General features: G+C 39.5%; 1 protein-coding gene across 1 annotated transcript in view; it reads left to right on the top strand.

Moving 5' to 3' along the window:
* The window catches only part of LOC133997289 (MAM domain-containing glycosylphosphatidylinositol anchor protein 2-like), a 179082-nt gene that overhangs the window by 77446 nt on the left and 76961 nt on the right, over positions 1 to 24675 (top strand). The window contains exons 4-6 of the mRNA XM_062436852.1: positions 6235 to 6431; positions 10386 to 10524; positions 10739 to 11008. Of these exons, the coding sequence (XP_062292836.1) occupies positions 6235 to 6431; positions 10386 to 10524; positions 10739 to 11008 (606 nt within the window). The remainder of the gene's footprint in view (positions 1 to 6234; positions 6432 to 10385; positions 10525 to 10738; positions 11009 to 24675) is intronic.

Raw genomic sequence — 24675 nt, 5'->3', positions numbered from 1 at the left:
CTCAAAAGGCAGTGAGTTACCACTGCCTCGATGCTCAATGCATGCACTATGCTAGAGAGATTGAGAGTGTGTGTGTAAGAGTGTGGGGAAGTCAAGTTAAGGAGATTTTATAGAGAAAGAGAGAGGAAGGCACTTCTCTTCCCCCTCCGCCAGTAGAACTTTAAGTTCAAGTTAACGCAGGAATGTGGCAATGCTTAATGAATAATTCAGCACTTGTTACGTAGTACCACAGAGGCATGCCAAAACAGCAGCTATGGCAGAGGTGGTGTGTTGCCCTTTACAAACCTTAACCCAATTTGTCTAAAGACCCCCCCCACTCCCACTGCGTTCCTGGCAGAGATGGCAGAGTAGCCTTTATAAACCCCCGATCTGAAAGGTCTACCCCTTTACAGTGTATTAAAACAGTTGTTCCGACCCCTAGCAACTAAGCGACTGATTAAATTTCAATTCCAAACTTCAAATATTAAAGTGTGGATGGGGAGCAGTGTAATGAATTGTACACACACACACACGCATACCCACCCACACACAAAGCAGCTTAACCCAATAAACCTGCATATTTTATTAGAAAAGAAATAGTACCACAAGTATTCGGATACTAATTATCGTTCTACTGATTCAAGCGGAATAAAAACATTGCAATTCATTTGTTAATGTTTGCTATTTTTAATATAGAAATGCTAAATGCCAGGGACCTTCATTACAGAAGTAGCTAATTAGGTGTGTTTTCAAGCGCTTGTGAAAACATAGATGATGTTTGCACATTGTTATCTCCCTTTCATGGCTTTTGCTGTGAGCACTACATTTTTCATTAGACAGAGTAAAAAATAAAAGCACCTTGTGAGTCACTAATGCATGTGATAAAAATGCTGAAAAAATGAATGAATGATTGACATTAATCCACATTTCCAAAGACGATGGCCATTGTAGATAAATATTACCAGCAGTGATATGATGAGGTCCAATCATTTTACTGTTCTGCTTTCTTGTATGCAACATGTATACATGTACAAATACAAATACAAGGATATACCTTAATTTATTGAATTTTAATTGTAAGTGTATATCATGATACGTATTTGAAAATGTACAAAGTGCTCACCTCCAGTTAAAACAGTCTAGTCAATTCCTGCATTTAGTAAGTGAAAATCATCTTTCACATTTCAAACTATAATCTGATTATTCCTGGTAATCACATATTACTTGATTTGATTGTTGAAGAAAACAAAGGTAAATAACAAATAAATACTCTTACATACTTAGTAGTAACACATTTGAGAAACAGTTTGAACTGAATGTCAAAAAAATCATTTAAAATAATGCATTTTATCCAAACATTGATACAAATAATGTACATACAGTACTGTATATCATGGAATCACTGTTTGAGCTATGTGATATAATGTTTTTGATACTCTGTCAGTCGTGAGCAATAATACAAGATTCTTTCACCTATAAAAGTGTATAAAATCCAATTCGAGCAATAGCAGCATTTTCTTTGTCAAAATAAGTTTTTAGACTAAGCATAATGTTTAACAAATAATTGAATGTTGACCAGGACCCTAACAACTGATAAGTCAAGTAATCTTCAAACAGGAGGAAGCACTACTGTGCACAAAGCAGTTGCATGGCTATAATAGAAAACATTATATCCTTAATGCCTCAAAATAATACCTTAATCTGGTTATTCACAGTAATCTGCTTATGTTATGCATGGGGTGATTCCTGAGGTCTTATTGTTCTTCCAACTTGAAGATTTATGTGGGTGTCACTGTACTCTGTACATCTTCGTCGTAGTGTATAATAAGTTATTATTATCACAAAAAACTCAGTAATCATAAAATATCCATTAACAATGGATCAGTATCCATGTGTGCATCACCTTTTTAATTCTGCAGTCTGGTGCACTTTTCTTACAGTATGATGCATCCAAACATTGTTTGTGTGTTTCTCAACACAATGATGTGTGTTACACTGCCACATTTAGCTATCACACACTGACTGACCGAGCTCCTCACTGGATTTCTCTCCTCTCCCTCCTTTTATCCCATGAAGCTGCTGCGACCCGTATCTCACGTCTCGGAGAATGATATTCAGTTTACTGAGATATCTCTGTTACACAGGCGCCATCATCAGAGTGGACTCATTGCAGAAATAGATGCATCATGCCCTAGCCCACCCTCCGAACACATCCATCCACCACCACAATCACACTTTAGTGCGAAGCAACAGCTGACACCAAATAGATACAGCTAGCAGGAGCTAGTTATTGTGGAGTGTAACCATGAGATAGAGGTCACTGTTGCCAAGGGGTTGAGAGATGGAGAGAAAGGAAATGTTCTGACAGTAAATTACATGCCGGATTCACATATTCCATCAAAGGCCTCCGTATGAGATGGGTGTTATATATCACCAATATGGGTTATTAACCTTTTGACCCACATAAATGAAATGCATTAAAGCCCACCATTCAGAAAACTGAAATTACACACCATCTATATCATGTTTTACTTGTGCTGACATATTTGATGTAGTGTGTTTACACATAGTATACTGATGTTACATATTATCTGTGTTTTATTTCTTTCAGTACATTGAACCCACGCATTAAGTATCAATTTAGAAATGTTTCTCATATCTATCTGCCACCCATTATCTCTTTTTTGTATTCATTTGATTTTTTTGTTTAAAAAAACAGCTACTAATGATTTAAAAGATATAAATTTGCATGAACAGATGCCTTTGATAGTCATTTAATCTAGTCTGGTTTTCAGCAGCCAGTTCTAATATCTAAACTCAGACCGGAGCCAACCATCATCAGAGCCATGCCTTTGAACAGAGCAGAGCCAGAATATAAGTTCACCTTTTACTGCTTCCTATTTATGTAGAAGCAGCTCTATCTTTTTTTTTAGGATTTGCTTATGGACTCTGGCTTCTAAAAAAGACGCTTGAAGGTGAGGCCTTTCACAGGGCATACTGCCAGGTAATAACTTCTCTAATCGCTTACGCCTCATTCCCATATTTGTACCAAAAAAAAAATTCCTTACAAAGAGAGCAAGTCACACTTATTTGGAGAGAGTGTAGGAGACAAGTGCTATACAGTGTCATCACCTCATTAACCCTGCATCTGGATAGCCGTAATTTAAAGCTGTTTACATGCTCTCAGCCTCCTTTACCTCCTTTTGTCTCTGTTTCTCTCTGACCGCAGTCTCCCCCCTCTGGCTGTCTCTTGGCGTAAAATAAAAGCAAACAGCTTATCTTTGACATAACAGGGCTGTTTTTTACTCATGAAAGACATTGCACAAATGTCATTCAGGTCAGTGGCTCTAGCTGGTAATCACGCTGGGACAGTGATTAGGGGAAATTAATCGCGGGCCTCTGTCGCTCATGGCTGACAAACTGATAGGTGCTCTCTTCCCAGGTGACTTCAACAGATCAGTCAGAGAGTGAAAGACATCAAAGCCAAGAAAAACTTGGATTAGATTAACACCCGAGAGACAGCCCAAAGACGGTCTGTAGTACGATGTTTGTGTCTATGTGTGTGTGTTTGTGTGTGTGTGGGTGGCTGAGTGTGGGTACAGTAGGTGGGGTGAGGTAATGTGTGTTGGTTTTTGTGCAGGTGTCTGCCTTTTTTGGAGGGAGGGTGGGCGACATGAAAGGAAGGAGCTATGGTTTGATGTGATAATGAAGCACCTTCTTTAGTCTTCATCTTGCTTCTCTTTTATCCAAACCACTTGTTTGTGCCTATTTGTCCAACAAATGTTTTGGTAAGCCTATGAAGTAAAAATCTGCTTTCTGCTATTCTAACGGGAATATCAACATCTTCAAATTTTGTTCTTGTTTTTCTCTCACTTGAGAAAATAAAAAGATTCATGCCTTTTAGAGAAATAGGCTCATCTTGTCATGTGACACCTCTGACTCACACGCGATGCGTCTGGGGTTTGCACGTTCGTGTGTTATGCTGCCTCGCCCCCGTCTCTTAATATCAGAGAAACCCAGAGCTTTGAGACTCGTCATGGTTGGTGAGAGTGAGCAGGAGTGATGCTAAGGTTAGCTCACTGTAGCGTTTAGCTGTACATGGGCAGATTTACCAGCCTGTGAACCCATAAACCTGCAATTACAAACCCTAACAACTCTGGCGCAGGCGGCCTATACACCGCAGTTTTCCTCTGGGCTCAGGGATTTAAGCTGCACAATCAGTCAAGCGTGACTTCAGAAGCTAATTGCACAAGAGTGACGCACACACACACACAACATCCTTACGGGAGAAAGACTGATGGTGGAGGTGGAATTTTGTTTGAAATTCATCAAATTTTAATCCAGTGCGTACATTTCCATATTTCCATATTTATCTCTTTGCGCTCCTAGCATCCACTTCCTCTCTGCATATAATTTTTGCCCTATTAATAGCTCAAACCACTCCATACCTTATACACAAACACACTCTCACACTGTTGTCACCACAAAGAAAAAAAAGAAAAAAGACAACCTCCTATCAAGTCCCGCACTCACAGACACGTGTATCCCAAGGTAGATAGGACTGTCAATGAATCACTCTGTTTCTGCCACAGTTGGTAAATTGACTGTTTGACGTTAGAAACAGATGAGGGAGAAGCTCGGCAGAGTCAGATTAGATGTAGGATTCATACTCTCCTCCTCCTTCTCCTCTCTATAATGAATCAGTGTATTTACTTAAAGCAATCTGCTCCTCTAAAATGGCCCCACAATCGCTCTGTCTTCTCTCGAACGTTGTCACCCCCTCCCCTATTATTCCCAACACCCCCCCCCCCCACCAAAGGTAATTGCTCTTACCTGAGACACTGTAATGGATCCTGGATGAAGTATTGACCGCTGCTAGATTTTGATTAAGGGGCTGTAGGGCAGAACATGTCTTTAATGAAACTGAGGAATCAGCATTCTCGGGCCGGTGCGTCGAGGCTGGATGCTGTGCTCTGTGGCCCATAGGCACCTTGGTTAGGACCTCATCCTCAGCAAATCCAGGGGTGGGCCACAGTTACTAAATTAAAAGTGATGAATTCATCCATTAATAATACCTAAGGTGTGTGTAGTTTTTCTCTGGAGGCTTATAATCGTTTAAGATTTGGATATTTCATTGACTGTAAACTAATTGCTCGCACTCACTCCCCCGCTCACATATTCACACACACACACACACACCAGCTCTCTCAATCACTCAATCATCCACCTTGTTGCTCAATCACTGATACACTAACACACTCATTAATACACTCAATCACTTTCCCCTTCATATGCAAAAGGTCAGCCTTTATCAAATAGAATTTTAGCATGAGGGATAACTTTCATTAGCTTCTCTCATCCTCTCCCTTAAATTGCCTTTTTGCTCGTGGTAAAAACTGATTGCATCTCGGACAGAGATGAAAGGGAAACAGCTAGCTCCCCACGTTCTTTGAGCGTGCAAATGGACATAATCTAAAAGGCGAGTATTAGCATGCTAAAAGACACCACAGCTATGATGAACACCATTTGCCAAGGCTTAATGCGATAGCCGGGTAAGATGATTAACTTTGAATCCATTTAATCAACCACAAGCGCTTTCTCAAATAACCAACTGTCTAACGTTGGATAAAACTTCCTTCAGATCTGTTGGGAAATGGGTAGAGTAACAGATGTGTCAAATCACAGAGTGGCCAAATCAGAAAAGAAGGCCAGCCAAACGTTATTCTTTGAAGTGACGGACATCAAACATCATTTTGTGCACTGTATTTGTCATCCTCGCTGAACCTCATGTTTGAACCTCACAATGGAGTGCGACTCGGAACACACATCAGCTCGCTCATTGACTGGGATGTCAATGTGCCCTTGGGCTGCATCCTATTGACTTAAGTAGTTCAAGTAGTGGGCTTCTCACCTCCTTTCAGACATCGACTCCTGCGTGCATGCCGATAACTGCCTTACCTAATGCAAAGAGAATTCTGACCCTTTTGGTCAGAGCTTTAACCACTAACTACCAACTAAGTAGTGCAGATTGTGAGAGATTATTTGTCTTCACTGAGAATATAAAGATTTCACACCTGATTTGTTTATCATCAATTCCACAGCCAGGCAAATACATATTTCTATTCCTGGGTGAAATACAGTGTGTGTGATTGATTGATCCAAGAAATCATTGACTCATTCATCAATTGAACAACTCATGGAAAAGTGTTTATTGATAGCGTCTCTCCCCCCTTTCTGTGTGTGCTCCTCTTGCAGACCTTGATGATCCAGTGGTGACGGTGCACCAGAGTATAGGAGAAGCTAAGGAACAGTTCTACTATGAGAGGACTGTGTTTCTGCGCTGTGTAGCCAATTCCAACCCGCCCGTGCGTTACAGCTGGCATCGTGGGAGAGAGGTCCTGACACAGGGCTCGGACAAGGGTGTGGAGATCTACGAGCCCTTTTTCACACAGGTAAGACAGAGGCAACGTGATTTGGAGAAAATATCAAATCAGAGAATTACACTATAAATGCAAAGAAAATACGCTTTAATTCACTAAACACCATACATATTAATTAACAATTTGATACTTTTTTTTATGTTGGCTCTTATGAAAACATGCATCTCTTACCCTTCCCCTGCAAGCTACAGAGAAAGAACAAACAGGCTGATAAGACAGGATGTGAAACAGCCATAATACACTTTAGAAGGCATCGCACAAGATGTGTTCATCAGGAGCTAAATTTGCCGAAGTTCTTTCAGACAGCGCTCTCTCATATTAAGATAGAGCTCTCATGGCCATCTGTGGGTGTTGCTTTGAAATTGCTCTGGCCATCTTTGTGTCACCAAAAGAAAGAAAAAAAAGAATGCCAGAGAAGATTATTGTTAAAACAAGGATTAAACAGCGGAGCAGTTTTTACAAAACGGATTTGGCATTCATTAAGTTCATCAAATCCTCACGACGCAGTGCTCTCTCTGCTTGTATTACATTGCGCGTTTGTTTTATAAAGGCTGAAAGACAAAAGACGGAGTGAATAAAGCCTCCAAGTGTGTAATAATTATTGTATTTACAGCACTCAGTTCAATGATTTCATCATCATGATGGCTGTGATAACTGCCGTAAAAATGCACAGCCCTGTACATCAAGTAAATACTAAATGATATAGACTGAATCAATAGAGTCTGACAGCAAAGGTCTGGCTTTTCAACTGCTTAATTATAGTAATCTAAATCTATTTGATATACTTTATATATAACATGTTCGACACACACTGTAGAGCCTTAATGACGCTACACGTATGTAAATGGTGACCTTTATTAACATCATTTGGCAGTAAATAAGAAGTGTCATAACATTACCTAACAACGCACACTCCTCCCCACCCATCCTGCATTTTGACAGCACAGGTGAGTGAGCTGTAGTAGCTAATTAAGGAATTAACACATCTTATAACAAAGTCAAGTCAAGTCAAAGTTTATTTATATAACACATTTAAAACAACCTCAGTTGACCAGTGCTGTACAAGCATAAGACACAAGATATGATGAGTAAGATAAACTATAAAAACAATAGATATCACAATATCACAATAGATAAAAGCAAAATATAATTCAGGATGTCAAGCTCAACTAGGATTAAAAGCCAATTCAAAGAATTGAGTCTTAAGCAATGATTTAAAACTTTCCAGGGTCTGAACAGTTTGGATATTGTATGGTAGGCTGTTTCACAGGTTTGGAGCAGCCACTGCAAAGGCTCTGTCTTCTCTGGGATTGAGCCTAAAAACAATGGTGACACATTACAATGTGAAATACTGTAATGACAATGTTGCTTTTATACCTCGAGCAAGAGATTTTGTAATCCTTGTATAACGTCCTGATGCAGGTTACTCACTTTATAGCACTGTCATCCATTGTTGAAATTGAGGTTTTATGATCTTTTTTTGTTTGTTTTATATTCAAAAAACAACCCCTAAACTTACTTACCCCTTGTTGGGCTGTGGGACAGTAAAAGTTGTACTCTTTACCCAGCCAACTACGGATAGCAGTATCAGTTTCACTAACCCAGTTTCACAAAGTTACATGCATATTGCAAATAAATTGCAGACGCAGAAAGATTTGAGTTCCTTTCTCAGTTACCTCAATTAAACAAGTGGATTTTCTCTCTTTACAATTTGAAAATTGAGAAGCTTTGTTTCCAAAAAGGATCTTGTGCAGACAACAAAGAACTGATTGAGATTGTTCTGTCACTAGTAAGGGAATTGTAGTCTTTGAATTGATTGAATTGAATGTGATTTGTGTGTTGAATCGGGTGGCAAAGAGAAAGGAAATCTACGAGAAAAGGGGAAAAAAGACATGCGAGAGTGGAAAAGAGGCTTAAGGAACAGAGAGAGAAAAAAGGAAGTGAAATTGATGTTTGGCCAAATGGAGAAAGATGGCTGGGAACTAATGGAGTGGGTGAAGGAGGCTGAGGAAGCTGTGCAACTGGGCCTCATCAGACACTCCGCGTCTCCCCATCCTGCTCTTCATACCTCTTTGCTCCTTCCCTCGCTCCCTCATCTTGCCCTCTATTAAAGCTTTAATTGGGTCTGAAATTTGAGTGCAACCCAAACCCCGAGATTAGCTTTGTGTGAGTGCAACCCCAACATAAATCCTGACCAAACTCACAGTAATTTGTTAATATCAATGGCTAATAGCATTATTTTTCAACAATATATCTCAACTTGCCTGGAGCATCTACAGACAATTGAGTTACAAATTCACAACTGACCCAAATCTAGTCCACTGGGTCAAGCCGTGTCCATTTGAGTCCAGGCCTCCATTTTAGCCAAGTAAATTAGTGAATTAAGTTCGTCTCAATACCTTCCCGCCTCCATTATTCTTCATTCCAGCTTCACTCCAGTGTCTGCAGCATCTTTTATCAGCTTACTTTTTTTTTAATGACCGCAGACGCTGTAGGAATACAGAGGTGGCATTTTAAACTCTACACGGAGAACAAGTTCATAATTAAGTGTAGTGTGAGCATGCTTTTTTGTACTTAGGTGGTCATGTTTACAGCCGAAGTCTGCCTTAATGTGGGTATTAAAGCCCCACACACACAGGAGAGGTTTGGAATTTTCCTGGCCTCAGCGTAACATCATTCATCTTAGGGTTCTCTCTGCATGAGCTGAGGTCTTCAATTTGACTAGGAAATTCTGGACTGTACTGCAGACAGTTCTCTGTGATGCTCAATTTCAATAAAAATCATTGAAAGCATCAGCAGTGTGTTCTGAAGATTTTTACTCTCAACTCAAAGTATCAAGAGATATTATAAGCTAGGCCAACAGCTGTCCTTTTATTCTACCAACCCTGTCCTCTTTGCTATCTGTGTTTTTCTTCACCACCTCTCGATCCACAAATCTCCCCACAAAGTGTCAGGGAATAGCCCGATCATTGACGGTATATAATGGAGCCATTTCTCTTCTCTCTTCTCTCATCTCTCATCTCGCCGTGTTACAGTAGTCGATACGGTTGGATGTTTATGATGGGGTTTGGTGTTTTCTTGCACTTAGAGCGTGTTGTCTATCTCGAGGAGTTAACCATTTAAAGCCCAGTTTTTCAATTGGCTATGATTCTGCATCCCCAGAACAAAGTAAGTTAAGACAGAAAAATTAGGCTGGAGATAAAATATTTTGACCTAACAGAACAAATATATTTTCCTCCCAATCTGCCCCCGTCCCCCGCTGTGAGTAAAGCTTGCACTCTGAAAACAGCAGCCCTCATATCCGGATATCTGCTCCGAAGCAGAGGAGGTGACAGAGAAAGAAAGGAAGTGGAGTGCTGGGTCCATGGCTAATCTAATACAATTAAGTTATCCATGAGCGTCATTGGATATGAAAGGGATTGAAAGACGTCAGTGATTGCCATGTTGTGTGGACTGCTGCAGCGTGCCATTAACTCATGGTCTAATCGCCATATCGGAGTCAGCTAAATCAAAGGTTCACATCTTCATCATAGCCTTCTGGGTGGGGCAAATGGTTGACAGGCGCGGCTGGAATCAAACGCACATTCTCAGTGAGATAGCTGCTTCTTTGGAGAGATCCCCTACTGAGCCCATCCATATTTCTTTTGCTGAACGATGAAAATACTACAGGGTCATTGACTGGAGGCTAATCCACATACTCATATTGAGCAAGTTGACACATTAATTTTCTCGAAAAATACCCTCACATTTTTTATAGTGATTTTACAATAATTCTCTTGAATTGTTTCTTTTTTTTCATTTTTGGCTTCATTAAAATTGTATACATATTCATCTCTCTAACCTTTCTTTGGAGCTGCTTGGCCTTTGTCATCTTTTTCTCAGTACCAAGTTTTCTGCATTTCTTTTACTTGATTATGTTGGTATTTCTTTACACACATTTGCATACCAGTGTTGGTTTGGTCTGAGCTGCAGGGGGAAACGAAGATTTTGAAGCTGAAGAATCTGCGTCCTCAAGACTACGCCAACTACAGCTGCATTGCCTCTGTAAGAAATGTGTGTGGGATTCCTGACCGCAGTGTTATCTTCAAACTCACCAATAAGACAGGTACTTAAAGACTACTGACTTTTCTGAATGACAAATGTATGTGCGAAAATACTGTTTTTGATCATGTTCTAATCAGATTGCAATTTGAAAACATCAAAATTCAATAAGGATTGTGCTCAGTTTTTCAATGGACTTAAACTGTAACTGTCTTAACTGCCAAATATGTCCATCTACTACCAATCTTTCTAAGACTCCACATGCTCTTCCTCCACAGCCTCCCCATCAATCAAGCTGCTGGTGGAGGATCCAATTGTGGTGAATCCTGGCCAGACGGTGTCCTTGGTGTGCATCACCACAGGTGGGGAGCCGCCCCCCATTCTCACATGGGTCAGCAGTAATGACAGCCTGCCACAGAGGAGCTTGGTGAAGGGGGGCACGCTTACACTGCCAGCCATCACTTCAGATGAGGCAGGAGTCTACAGCTGCGTAGCCAGCAACAATGTGGGAAACCCCGCCAAGAAGTCCACCACCATCGTGGTGCGAGGTGAGAAGGCATAACTGCATGACTAAATATGCTGATCCCCAAAGTGTTCATATTATAGAATAAAGGAGGCATTATGAAATTAAAAATCACAGTCATACAATCCTCTATAGGTTGAAAATTTAAGATGAACAAGGAAAAAAAGAAAAAACTCTGATGCTGAATAATAATCCTAGTTTAGGCCTACAAGCCAACTGATCTAGTTATCTGGCTAGTTAGGTAACATGTGCAGTTGTGTTAAGCTGATTAAAAGCAGAAGATAAAAGCCAGTTTAGCTGGCTAAATTTAGTAGCAGAAGTTGAGCCTCCTAAAATTGCCAGAGGTCATTCTCAAAACACCACTTCCAAAACAGTGACATAAAATACAGACAGAAAAGGGGAATATTGAAAAAAAACATTTCAATAATCAAATTAATGAAATCAAAATGTGAGTTGTCATGTAATTACTTAAATAATGATTATATACAGTATAGTTATACAATAGAATATATCTTTCTTATCCATCAGGGTGGAAAATTGTCTTTGGCTCAACAATGTACAACACATAATTCTTACAAGAAAGAAATAGCAAAGCAGTCAGTTTAACAAACAGACAAGGTCACATTACACGTTTAAAGTCATGTCATGTCTGTGGTTTGATTCTCATCAGTCACTTTGCAGAGTTACAAAGTAACATTTTCTTTTTGTTTTATTTATTTATTTATTTAATAATGAACACCTTAGGACTCCATATAGACAGAGTGGGTGGTGGCCATGGACAGGAATTGTTTACAGTACTTGAATAGAAATGAAAATAAGTGATTGAATGCTTGGATTATGGGTTCAATGAAAGGTGAAGTTGGAGACACAGAAAGGCTTTCCAGGGAAAACGCTGAAGGGAGAAAAGCATTTTAATGCAAAAATATAAATGTGCACATGTGCCATGGAATAATAAATAGATCTACTGTATATAAAATGGATAAAGTATGCCCCAGGCCTCAAATGTTTTGTGAAATCCCTCTTTGCTGCCTGAGGATGGTGGTAAAGTTTTTTAAGAGTGCACATGTGGTATGACTTTGCCTGTATTTTATCTTTTTTTTAAAGAGATGAATCATTGAAACTGAATTGCAATGCACGGTGTTGGAAGTTTGTTTACAGTATTTGGATTGAATTTATTTTCTTTCTGGTCTGAAGGATGCTCACATGTCTGAGTGCCCTTCATTCACACATGACTTGAAGTATGCGCCTACAGTTTGACCTTACAAACACAGCAAGTACCAGATTTAAAATGCAGTCATGGGCAATGCTAGAGGCAAAATAGTGTGAAACCATTAATTAATAATACACTGATTCAAAGAGTGGTTAAGACCAATTAAACAAGAGCAGCAGGGTGAGGGTCATCGCTGTTTGGCCATTATCAAAAAAATATTTTCAAAGTAACGCTTTTTCAATGCTTGCATTGATATTGTACTGACAAGCTGGATACCTGGAATGTGAAGGAAATCTGTTTTGTACTGAGGGCTTTTAGTTGTGAACCTAGCATATGATAAGTCAAATAAAATGCTGAACAACTACAAAGAAGGCTAATACTGAAGACAGGGAATTTTACTGTCTGTAAAAAAAAGCTGTTTTGCTATAAGACCTGCACAGATGCGACATGATGCATGGGGAAAATGACTTTTATACTCCTAAATCGACTGCTATTACTAAGCTCGGGGATTAAGGGTGGTGTGTGTGACTAGGCTTTCATCTGTGACATAACAGGATCCCGATGCCCTGAGTATGGAAATGCTGGAACTTTCAACAGGTGAAAAAAAGATGCATTAATTAGTGGAGACCTTAGAACCAAACAGTATTCATGGTATGATCTAAATGTGACAACCCTATTCTGTTTACATTCCAACTTTTCAGAGAACATCATACACATACAAATTAAACACTCTTAAATCAGAGTTTATTAAGCAGATTGGCTCAGTTTGAGGCTCTGAAGTGTTAGTTTCTCACCAGAGTTTGCTCCTTTCATTTCAGAGATTATGCCACAGCTCCATCATCAGGTCGCCTCAGTGCTTAACCTGTTTAGAAGCCTTTATTTATGCAGCCATATACTCTATGGGATGAAAATCACATCATCAACAAATCATGTCTGATGGTCCCCCTGACAGATAAACCCCTTCTCCTTATTGTGACAGTGCCCATAGAGTTGAGGACTTCAAAATTGAGAGGCTTACATCAAAGAGGTGTCAGGTGTCCCATAGGAGCAAATAAGTCAGATCACACTCACCACCGGCAATCACTGCAATAAATATCATGCTCACATTGATGTGCCATATGTCTGGAGCTCACAATGGCACTCATAGGGGATCTTGGTAAAATATCATCAAAAAGATTCTCTGTCATTCTTGAATATAAATGTAAATATAATGTCAATATATACACATTGCTGTGTGACATATAAGATTCCAGAGTAAAGAAAGATATAATTTGTGCAGGCTGCATCCATTCAGCTCCGTCAAACCAGATACAAAAGCAATGCATCTTAACCTTGTGCCCATTACATACAAGTTAGTTCCTAAACATTTTCATACAGTGTCACAATAAAGTCATTGGTGAAGTTCTGCACATATGGTTCATCATATCTTTTTATTAAACTTTCAGTTGCAAGGCATTGACAAACAGCTTTTGTGTAGAGATGGACAATGATAGCATTGTGTATTTTCCTGAAGCCTTCATGCTATCAAGCCATCACTGATATCAGTATGATTCAATGTGGTAAAATGATTTAAATTTTCCAACAAAAGGTAATGAGTCATTGCACATCTCTGTCTAAATTTGGTATGAAAACAAAACCAGCCAGTCAGTAAATGGGGAGGTGTTTTAATTACATAATTAATCAATAGGAGACAAAGCACACTGAGGATCAATAAAAGTAGAAAATATATTAGAATCCTTCACATGAGACTGTTGAACAATCACTCCTGTTAGTGAAATTGTCAAATCAATAGTTATAGACAACAGAGTGAAGAGGCATGAATGACATCTAATCAAAGCGAAAACTCCTGTGTCTGACAAACTGTCACACCGTCTCACTAAGTGCAAATTTTGGATCAACATACTTAAAGGGAAACTTCAGCGCTGTGTATATGATGATTTTTTTTAAACTAGGTCACCTATGTAGTTGAAATGTGCAATTATTTTTGAAACTGGTGCCCTATGACAGGAGAAAACTGAGAAAAAGGCTGTAGATTATCCATATTGCTCTTAAGGAGGAATCCTACAACAACCATAATGCATTGCATGCATTCCTGTCCAATCTGCTACTGATTGGAGTGTTTACGGAAGGCAGGTAGGTTTCCCAGAACAGTGGCCGGTTAGCAGAGACAATTAGTGAGCATTAGTGAGCGTTATATCTCTTTACCTTTATGCCTCTTTTGAGGCTTATTTTCAATTACAAAATGTCCACATGCCTGGATATGTCATACTGGTGTGCATGGACCATAAAACAAACGCTGGAGTTAGTTGTGCGAATCGTTGTAAACTAACCGAGAGCTGTAGGTTACACAAGCCAGGATGCTACCACAGTCAAAACAACCTCAGAGTCTGCTCTCTTTATTTCAGCTTGGTTTGGGAAACAATTGTGTACAAAATGGTGAAAAACATACTTAGGGTTAGCTATAACTTACTTAGGTGTTACTTGTGACACACAGTTGCTTTTGTGCTGTTGTTTATACATAATTGGCAATGTCCAATCTAATATTTTGTCAGAAAACAGTCAGGTTTGACAAAGCACTGGAAGTTTGTTGCAGTGTAGAGTTTTCAGTTCCATCTCCATTCTTTCTGATGATTCTCACTCGGCACTGGTCAATGCTGTAAAGTTACCCCTACTGTGGCATCTCTCTTTCAGCTGCCACTGTACCATAGCTTGACCCATAGGTCATCTAAGTGTGGTCACCTCCACACTCTGTTTTGTCTGATTCCACAGCATGATATTTGGCCTCATAAGTTATAATAGCTGTGCCACATCTCTGCTCTAACAGTATATTATAAAGCTAGTTGTTTATTGTGTTAGATTCAGCTTTTCTGTCCACCACAGGATCAAAATTCCCTGGTTCGTTGTGTTGTTGTCGGTGGAAACATGGAGAATCTCAACACTGTGAAGCTGCGGCTGTAACATAGTTCTGGTGGTCGGTTTCTCCTCCAAATTCTGTTGTATCGAATTCAACAGCACAACATTTGGCTGCGTATCATGAAACTTCTTTTCTCCCAAATATGCTGTTATTTTAAAGTATTTGGTATGATGGTATTTTAATGTCTGCTTATCCCTATCACTGTTTTGGGATACCTACCTTTGACAGTCCTTCACCTTTTATTATGGGAAACACAGGAAACTTGAATGACATGTACTGTCCACATTAAAACCATAGGAATCAACTTGAAAATCTTTTACGTTTTCCTTTAAGTGACACCTGGTCTAAGTGATTCTACCACAGATTCTGCCAAATCTCAGCACAGCTATTCATCAGTTAAGTTGCCAGAGTTAATGATTGAGAAATTTAATGGATATCTAAGTTTGTGGCAGGAATTTTGGAGCCAATATGATACTGCTATTCATAACAATTATGCCCTTTGAAGAGAGAGTAATTTACCTACATACAAATTTACCTGACAGGGCCAGCTGCATAAGCAGCACCAGGACTCATCCTAACAGACAGCAATAATGATGCTGCAGTTAATATACTCCAAAACAGAGTTGGAAGGAAGGATCTCATTGTATATGCGCACATGTCAAAGCCACTGAATCTCACTCCTGTGAAGGAATCATCCGCTGTTACTGAGGCAGCTATATAATGAATGTGGAATTCAGATTAGGAGCCTAGAGTCAGTGGGAGTGGTATCAGATACGTACAGAAGCATACTATATCCAGCATGCTACAGATGATGCCAGAGGACATGGCTCCTGATTATAACTGTCAGAAGGGAGAAAATGACGAATGGAAGGTGCCAGATGTTCTTGGTTCTTGCAGAATGAGGTTCAGAGTAGAGAAAGATATTTGCAAATGATCATATCATACATTCAGATAGAGACAGCCAGTCTGCTCACAAGCCATGTAGCAAATCACACTCCTCCAGTGAATTGAAACTAAAGAATCCAAGCATGGAGTCCACAGCTGCACTACATACATCTAGCCAGAAGACACTAAAATTGTCTGCTCTGTGATAGTGCTGAACACAGATCTGAGAGATGTCCAGGTCACAAAGTTGGGGCATGTAAAGATAAACTGAAGAAGCTAGGCAGACACTTTGTATGTTTAGGACCTAAACATATTGCAAGGTTTCTGTATATCATGTGTAATATGTGAAGGCAAGCACCACTTAGCCATTTGTGAGAAAAATTAGGCACACCCACCTACGGTTTCTGAAAATACAGACACTGTCATGTCCACATTAATTCCCCCACCAGAGAAGCCGAAGCCTAACAGCAAGAACACTGTTCTGCTACAAACTGCCAAGGCAAGCGTGGTAGGCCCTACAGGTAGGAAGATAGTCTGTTTCTTGCTAAATGAAGGCACTCAAGGAAACTTTGTGCATGAGAATGTGGTGAAAGCACTGACGCTACCCATCATTAGAAAAGGGACATTCAACCTCCACACATTTGGCTGCCCTGCTCCTTCAACATTGAAGCACAACAAACTGAAGCTCAGCTTGGAGAATGTCAGAGATAAATGGCAGAGTATTGAAATGGAGGCTGTCAGGACCCTTAAGTATTCACAGCTGTGATGAAGGTTCCTGGTGATCTTGCAGTCTATCCTATAGATGAATAACCAGAACTGTCTGTGCTAATTTGCTCAGATTACTACTGGCACATAACATCAGGCCAGGTAGAGAGACTGACAGAGAGCCTGGAAGTATTACAGAGTACCTTTGAATGGGCTGTGCAGGGCCCAGTAGCAATGTCTATCATAACCGAGACAGTCTGTATTGCAGATTCAGCACAATGAGGATGCAGCGATTGACAAGTACCTACATGCACAGCGCATCACAAGCAAAAAGTTAGTACAGCGGTTTGAGAAAACCTCCATCGTGGTAACGCCCATCAAGGATCGGTCTGTCAGTTAGACAGTGGCAGTGGCTGAGTTAGACCATCTGTGAGGGAAAGACATATTCCCTACCGTGCAGTGTGTTGACTGTCACCTACTGCAGAAAGCAAACATGAGTATCACTCACCTCAAAGAAGATATCCACAGACTATTAGATGAACTAAAATAGAAGGATGTTCTCTTGTCTAATTAATTAATCTGTGGAAGCTGCAATCCAACTAGCAACTGCAACTAGCGAATATATTCATGGCTGTGCCTGTGACTGCCTGCACTCTGTCCAGTCTTACATCCACCGCCTGCGGCTGCTTTGTGGATGCTACTCCAGTGCCTTCAGACATCATCATGTCCCACCGATGGCCATCCCTGCCCTTGTGGATGCTACATCCAGCCCCTCTGTTCATTCACACATGTTAGATATAATGATATCAACATTTAACAATCCAAAAAACTCTGATTCACACTGTCCTGGAATCTGTCAGACAGTGTATAACTTCCAAACCCCTGACTTCTTCTTGGTTCGGAGATGTGAAATCCATCCGGATGAACTGTGCTGTGCAATCAGAATTCCTTTTGTAGAGAACTTTCCTGTTATTTGGAAGCTACCCAACTTCTTTGCAGAGGATTGGCTTAATCTCAACAGAGAGGGTAAACAACTATTAGCCTATAATATAGAACTCATATTGAAGTCCTGTAAACCATCAAGACTGACTTCCACTTCATGTAGGAATCAGTCCTAGTTCAGTCATTTTGTAATGTCAATCAATAAAATTACCTGCCTGGTCCTACCACACTTCAACAGCTGTGAATAGTAACATATTACCTATTCCTGTTATAGTGAGCTGTCGCGTTAACACAAAGACATATCAGGGTGCTTTTCACAACAGCTCAGCCTCACACATAAATGTCACAGCTATTCCTCATTATGGCAGAAATGCACGCAATCTAACGAAAATTGGTCTGACAGTCAGTCCTAGTGAGGCCTAGAACAAGTTGATAAAGTTAGCACTTTTGGATATTGATATCACTCTCTCAAGACATTTTATATTAATGATTACATGTTCTTAGCTTTTTATGTTTAACTGAAGCATGGCTTACTTCAACTGCTTCAGCTACTTTGTAAGTGGTGTCCTCTTAATTTTACCCTTTTATATTCCAGTAGACAAAATTAAAGAGGGGGTGGGATCATTACTGTTATCTATAGTAGTTTTACCTGCACTCAATGTTCTTTTGGCAATTTTTGTTGTAAAGTTGTATACTTAGCTATGATTATCAAAGAACACCTGCCTGTACTCTGACTGTCTATCAGCCCTCCAAACATGACAGCAACTTCCTTTCTGAGTTACATGATTTTATGTCCATTGTTCTTACAAGTCAGGATAAAATAATTTTACTTTGTGATTTTAATTTTCATGTCCACGACCACACTGATTCGAGGTCTTTGGATTTCATGGATCTTGTTGCTTTTTCAGAATGTGGCATGTGAGTGCCATGCACATTCATGGAAATACACTGGACTTAGTTATTTCTAGGGGGCACTGGTGTTGACATTTCATCCATTATCTAAGTACCTCTTTCTGATCCTTTATGTGTGTTTTATAACATCACTCTTTCTACATCAAATGATTGTCCAGAGACTGTTAATGTGAAGTATAACATTAACAATGAAATTATTGACAAATTTCACATCATATGAAAGCTTTTACTCCATCCACCATTGGCTTAGTTGATGATGATACATTAAATTAGATACCATTTGCAAATCACCATGGAAAACTGCTGCAGTTAGTCAGCTCAAATAATTCAAAAAGCTGAGACAATCGAGGTCAAAGAAACTACATGTTCAGCTTGACATTTTTAAAAATCAAGTTGTAATCTGCAATGCACACGGGAAAGAGAGCCAAGTCCATATCTTGAAGATTATTTCAGTAAACCAAAACCATCCCAAATGCATTTTTCCACAATTGATGGCTTTTTGTAACTTCTAAATCCATGTCGCACCCTGCCCTCAAACTCAACTCTTAAATGTGAGAAATTAGCTTCATTTTTAAAACAGAAAATAGTTTCTACTAGAGCCAGCATTGTAAATACAGACATTAAAATTCCCTGGCATCTCCCTGTCCATGGGCCTCCATCTATGATATCATCCTTTGATTTGATGTCAGAAGATGCCATCTGGGAAGTAATTAGAAAGATGGAGTCTTTCACTTGTGCTCTACACCCTATCCAAACCAAGCTGTGTAAATCCTCTTTCCAATGCTGCTCCAAAGTAACAAGTATAATAATCTCCTCTCTTAATTTAGGCTTCTTCCCCACAGCTTTCAAGACTTCAGTTGTAAAATCTGTCCTCAAGAAATCCAGTCTAGATTGCTCAAAGCTAAACAATTACAGACTCACAGTTAATTATAGACCCATTTCTAATCTACCTTTTCTTTGGTGAAGAAAGTTGTTTCTAATCAACTACTTTTACATCCAACCAACAATGGCATTTTAGAAAAACTCCAATTTGGTTATCCAATCTGGTTGTCCTTTGATTTGATGTCAGGAAATGCCATCTGTGAACTCATCAGCAGGATGAAGTCCTTCGCTTGTGCTCTAGACCCCATCCAAACCAAGCTGTTTAAATCCTGTTTCCAAAGCCTACAGACCCATTTCTAATCGAGATTTCCTTGGTAAACCCTTAGAGAAATTTGTTTTTAATCAACTATTTATTCATCTAACCAACCATGGCATTGATGCAAACAACATGGCTGCCCTTCTTCTCTTAGACCTCAGTGCAGCATTTGATACAACTGGCCACACATTTTTATTTGACAGACTTGAGAAATGGGTGAGTCTCTCTGACTGTGTTTTAGCTTTCTTCATCTGTCAAACATTGGGTTTTGGTTAGGCGCCTATTCAGATTTTTAAGTTTAGAGTGTATAAGAGCTTAGAACATTATGATGGAAGTATGTGATGGCCATTCACATGCTTGATTATTTCCCATTAGTTGTTGCAGCAGTTTTCAGGTTGACACCATTTGTTACATGGAATTGGTGGAAGATTTAACCATTTATAACCATTTGAGAATTGATTAAAATGGTTAGAAATCCCTCCAAAATACCATATTAAGACACCAAGACCTTGAGGTAATAGAAATCATTCTGTGATTTGGCATCAAAACCTTTGAGATTTCTGTGTGAATGGCATTTTTCTGACATTGAAGAGTGAGCACTTACATTCTGGAAATTGCTCAGAATTAGCAGAAAGTTTGCATGTCTGTAAAGTGGAAATATTTGATGGTTACCATTTTGATGCTGATGACACTCAATTGTGACCGTGTTGCATGCTCATTGATTGTCTCACTGGATTGGTGAATTAAACGAGGAGAAAACTGACATTCTTTAGTAGGACCCAAAGCAGCAAGGGAAAAACCGCAATCAATGCTTGGTGGTTTTAGCAATCAGATTAAAACACAAGTCACAAGCTAATTCTCATTTTAACAAGTCATTAAAACATCCTTTCTCCATCTCAGAAATATTGCCAAAGTCGGACCCTCTGTACCTTAGAGAGATGCCGAAATGTTCATTCACATTTTTATGACTAGCTGTCTAGACTATTGCAATTTCCTTTTTACTGGAATACCTAAAAGTCCATAAGAAAACTGCAGTTAGTTCAGAATGCTGTGCCCAGAGTCTTGACTAAAATAAAGAAAATGGACTGCTTAAGACACTGCACTGGGTACTTGTATCTTTCAGAATTGATTTTAAATTTCTTTTACTTGTTTATAAAGCTTCAATTAACCTTGCTCCTCCCTACATCAGAGTTTTTCTTTCATTTTATGGTCCAGCCAGATCACTAAGGTCCTTCACCGCTTCTCTTTTAAATGGTCCTTATGTGCCTCATAAAAGTACTGGCGAGGCTACCTTCTGTTTTTATGCCCCTAAAAGGTGGCACACATTGCCTCTAGTTATTAGAAAGGCAAGCTCTCTCTGTATTTTTAAAAGGAAATTATAGACCTATCTGGCTTTCAGTTTTAATTTGGAGTAGTGTCATAGCTTTAGCTTTAGTTTTTAAGATTTGGTTTTCATATAATTTTATCCCTGGTGTTAATTCCATTGCCTTTTATTCTATTTTCTGAACTTTATTGTTTTATTGTTGCAATTTTACATCTTGCAAAATTGTATTCATTGTTGTCTATTTGCTTTCTTCTTTTGAGGATGGGTGGGAGGTTAATGCTGCTAAGTGAAGCACTTCAGGCTGCATATTCTCTGCAAGGTGCTAATAAAGTTGAGTTGAGAAGATAATTAAAAAGACTTCATTGCTCATAATGCTCTTGGAGTGGAGAGGGAAAAACAATGTTTAAGACATTAGTTATCTTGTGTTATCATTTTGAAAGTAGTTAGACAGAGCTTCAACACTGATGTCAAAATAAATCTAACAGCAGCACCATTTTTGTTTTATTTATGTGACAGACTAAAAAAAAAACAGTAACAACAGAAGGAGGGGCCTAACTGACATCACTAATTGACAGGAGATGAGTTCAGCATGTTATCTCACATCTCACTGTGACACAAGGATCGCTCTCCTGAGTCTGATAAGCTGTCACTCACACAAATGCAATTTTGGGATCAACAAGCACCAGATGATTAGAGTGGTGGATATTACTGAGCGCTGCTAGAAATACTGATATGGATTTTATTGCATTATTTGTACTTAATAATACTTTGAAAGTTGATAGACAGAATTTAATTTTTTATGATGTTTCCTCCTCTCTGACATATTTGCTTTTGTTTATGGGTAGTTCATATAGCCCAACCAATACTGATATCGATATTTGACAGTTCTTATGCTGATATGTCAGATATTATCATTAACATTTTTGATAAAGACCCTTTATTTCTATATATCCAGTAACCTTTTTTTACATTTTAGTAGTGCCCAGAATACGTTTTGAGCTGTGTTTTTTTACAGTTAAATCACAATCTATTGAAAGGACACAGTTAACACTTTTCAATAACTGGGATATACAGTATGCCAATAGTGAATACACTGTTCAAGCTTTTTAGGTCATACTGCTCTTCACCATAGATGTCCTACTTTTCCTTGTGACTGCAGGATCAATGCAAAGAAATGCAGAGATGCTTCCTGATTGTTTAAACATTTAGGAGACTCTCCCTAGTCACTTGCAGCACTCTAATCAGTTTTTATTTATTTATGGTGATGATACCACTTGATGCAAGTGTACACAATGTTTTAGCACTTGAATTCATTGTACTCTATTAACTTGCTAACTGTGCCATTATGATACATGGGAGCAAGCATGTTTTTCTGTTCTCTTGTAAATCTCAAATGTTGCTTTTTCTTTAGTTGGTTACTTTTTTAAATGAAAATGAAACATGGAAATTTTATATTTCTTTTAACTGAGGATCACAAAATATACATTATAGCAACTACAGAAGCATCTTTTTACTGACGTGATACTTTGAAGTGAGGAAGAGAAGGAAATTGAAAGAGGATAAGCTAGACTGGAGGCTAGAGCACAGGCAGACCTTTAGTTACTCATGGTGCATGTGTGTGTGTGTGTGTGTGTGTGTGTGTGTGTGTGTGTGTGTGTGTGTGTGTGTGTGTGTGCGCGTGCATGAGAGAGTGTCTGTGTTATGCATTAGCATACTCTTTCTCACATACACAAACACAAATCTTTTTTTGGCTTTTGATTTCCTCTTTTATGCCAGTTGATTTCATTTTCAGAATATGTGGGCTTTTTTGACTGCCAAACAGTCTTGAATAGTTAAAAATAAAGAATCAAAAATGCTTTGCCAATTGGTAATTAGTTACAGTATGAATTAAATGTTTGGAAGTACGAGCTTTCGGAAAGAAATAATGGTCATCTGTATGGGCAGGTGTGTAAATGTTGATATTCATGTGCATGTTTTGCACCAATCTATTTAGTTCTGTTACACTGAGTTCATTTTGCAGTGTCACACCGTGGCCTCATGGTTGCCTATCTGAGCTTGTTTACCCTCCTCTCCAGTCCTTGAGAAGCCCTCTCAAACTGCTGTTGCCAAAGGGGACTGTGTGTGTGAAAACACACATCTCTCCCTAGCAGATGGTAGTTTCTCCGGCCATACTGTCCCACCAGCCAGACTCCATTCCAGGGCATGGCCATCTCCACAGCCAGCCCAGCATGTTACTGGCACCACATCACCCTACTGACAAGATCCTTTTTATGGATTAAGGGTCCGCAACACGTCTTCAAATGCAGGTCAATACCCTGCTTTCCCCGGCCACTCCAGTCCACTCTGTCCTTAGCAAGGACACCAGTTGGTGATATATCTGATGCAACAATGCAAAGATACTCTGTCAGTTGTTTCTCTTCCTTGATTTTTTCTTCCATTGGGAATCAAATATGAGTAGGCGGCTCTTGCTAATGGAGAGTTGGTGAGAGTTGGTGAATTGAGAGAACTGTCTGTAGATGGTGTTGTTAAAATGGGCAGCTGGCCTGGCATTTTGTTTTTATGTCTCTGTGCGCACACACAACCGGCTTGTATGCATGTGTTTCCCATCTTTTTGCAAAGCAATGTGTTTTCCCTGCGTGTGATGGGGAGAAATGAGCATTGCTGTAGCTATCAAAGATCCACAATCAAACGATGCCATGTTGTCGTCAGATTTTCTCGACAGTCCCTCAAGGAATTCCTGCCAAATTCAGGTATGAGGCTTTTACACCCAAGGCACCCATCATTCTGCCCTGCAAACACAGACACAACTAATTCTGTACACCCACACACATACACACATTGGAGCCAGCATAAGTACAAAGTCAAACACACCCTACCATTCACACTTTGTAACACTGATTGGAAGCTTGCTGTTATTTATAGAGGAGCAAAAATGCAATCTTTTTCAGTATGAACTTCCCGCTGTTCTTATTTAGACTTTTTAGTGGAGAGAAAAACCTTGTAAAAACCTGGCTGTCAGCATGTGAATCAACATGTGAATGACCCTTATCAAATTTGCACTGGAATAAATTCTGGTGGAAAGCTAAATATATTTCCATTCATGAATGCCAAATGTAATGGCTGGATGGTCAAAACTGGCACAGGCGGGTGAATCTCTTGGGCTGCAGCCCTAAGAACTGTCTGTGTGTGTATTTGTATGTGTACAAGTGTGCCTGTACATGTGCAAGTGCCTGTTTTGTTTGTGCATTCAGTGCTTGTGTGTGCATGTGAATCCTATTTGACATAAATTAAAGCCGGAGGTCAGCCTGAAGGTTGAGAGCAGCATTCACGACTCCCTTGTTTTTTTCTCACCAAAAGAATGGACATGTGTGAGTGGCCATGGTTTGCAAAGGTGGTGATGCATGGGGAATGTGTTGGTGCTAATGTGAAAATGGATGGAGTGATAATAGGAAAATGAAAGGTGTTTAGATGGCGGTACAGACGTGTGTACTGTGCATGAGATGCTGAGGTCCGTTGTCATGCTAATGTCCGTTGTCCTTTTTTTTTGTGTTTAACCTTGAGTGCAGCAGATGAGGCAGAGGAGAGTGGCAGTTAGAGAGACATCCATCTGGCACTGAGAGATGAGTTCAGCTCCACATGCTGATATTCTCTGCAAGAATGAT

This window comes from Scomber scombrus, chromosome 17 (assembly GCF_963691925.1).
Source record: "Scomber scombrus chromosome 17, fScoSco1.1, whole genome shotgun sequence".
Taxonomy (NCBI): domain Eukaryota; kingdom Metazoa; phylum Chordata; class Actinopteri; order Scombriformes; family Scombridae; genus Scomber; species Scomber scombrus.
The sequence above is the reverse complement of the archived record's forward strand: the minus strand, read 5'-3'. Positions and strand labels throughout refer to the sequence as shown.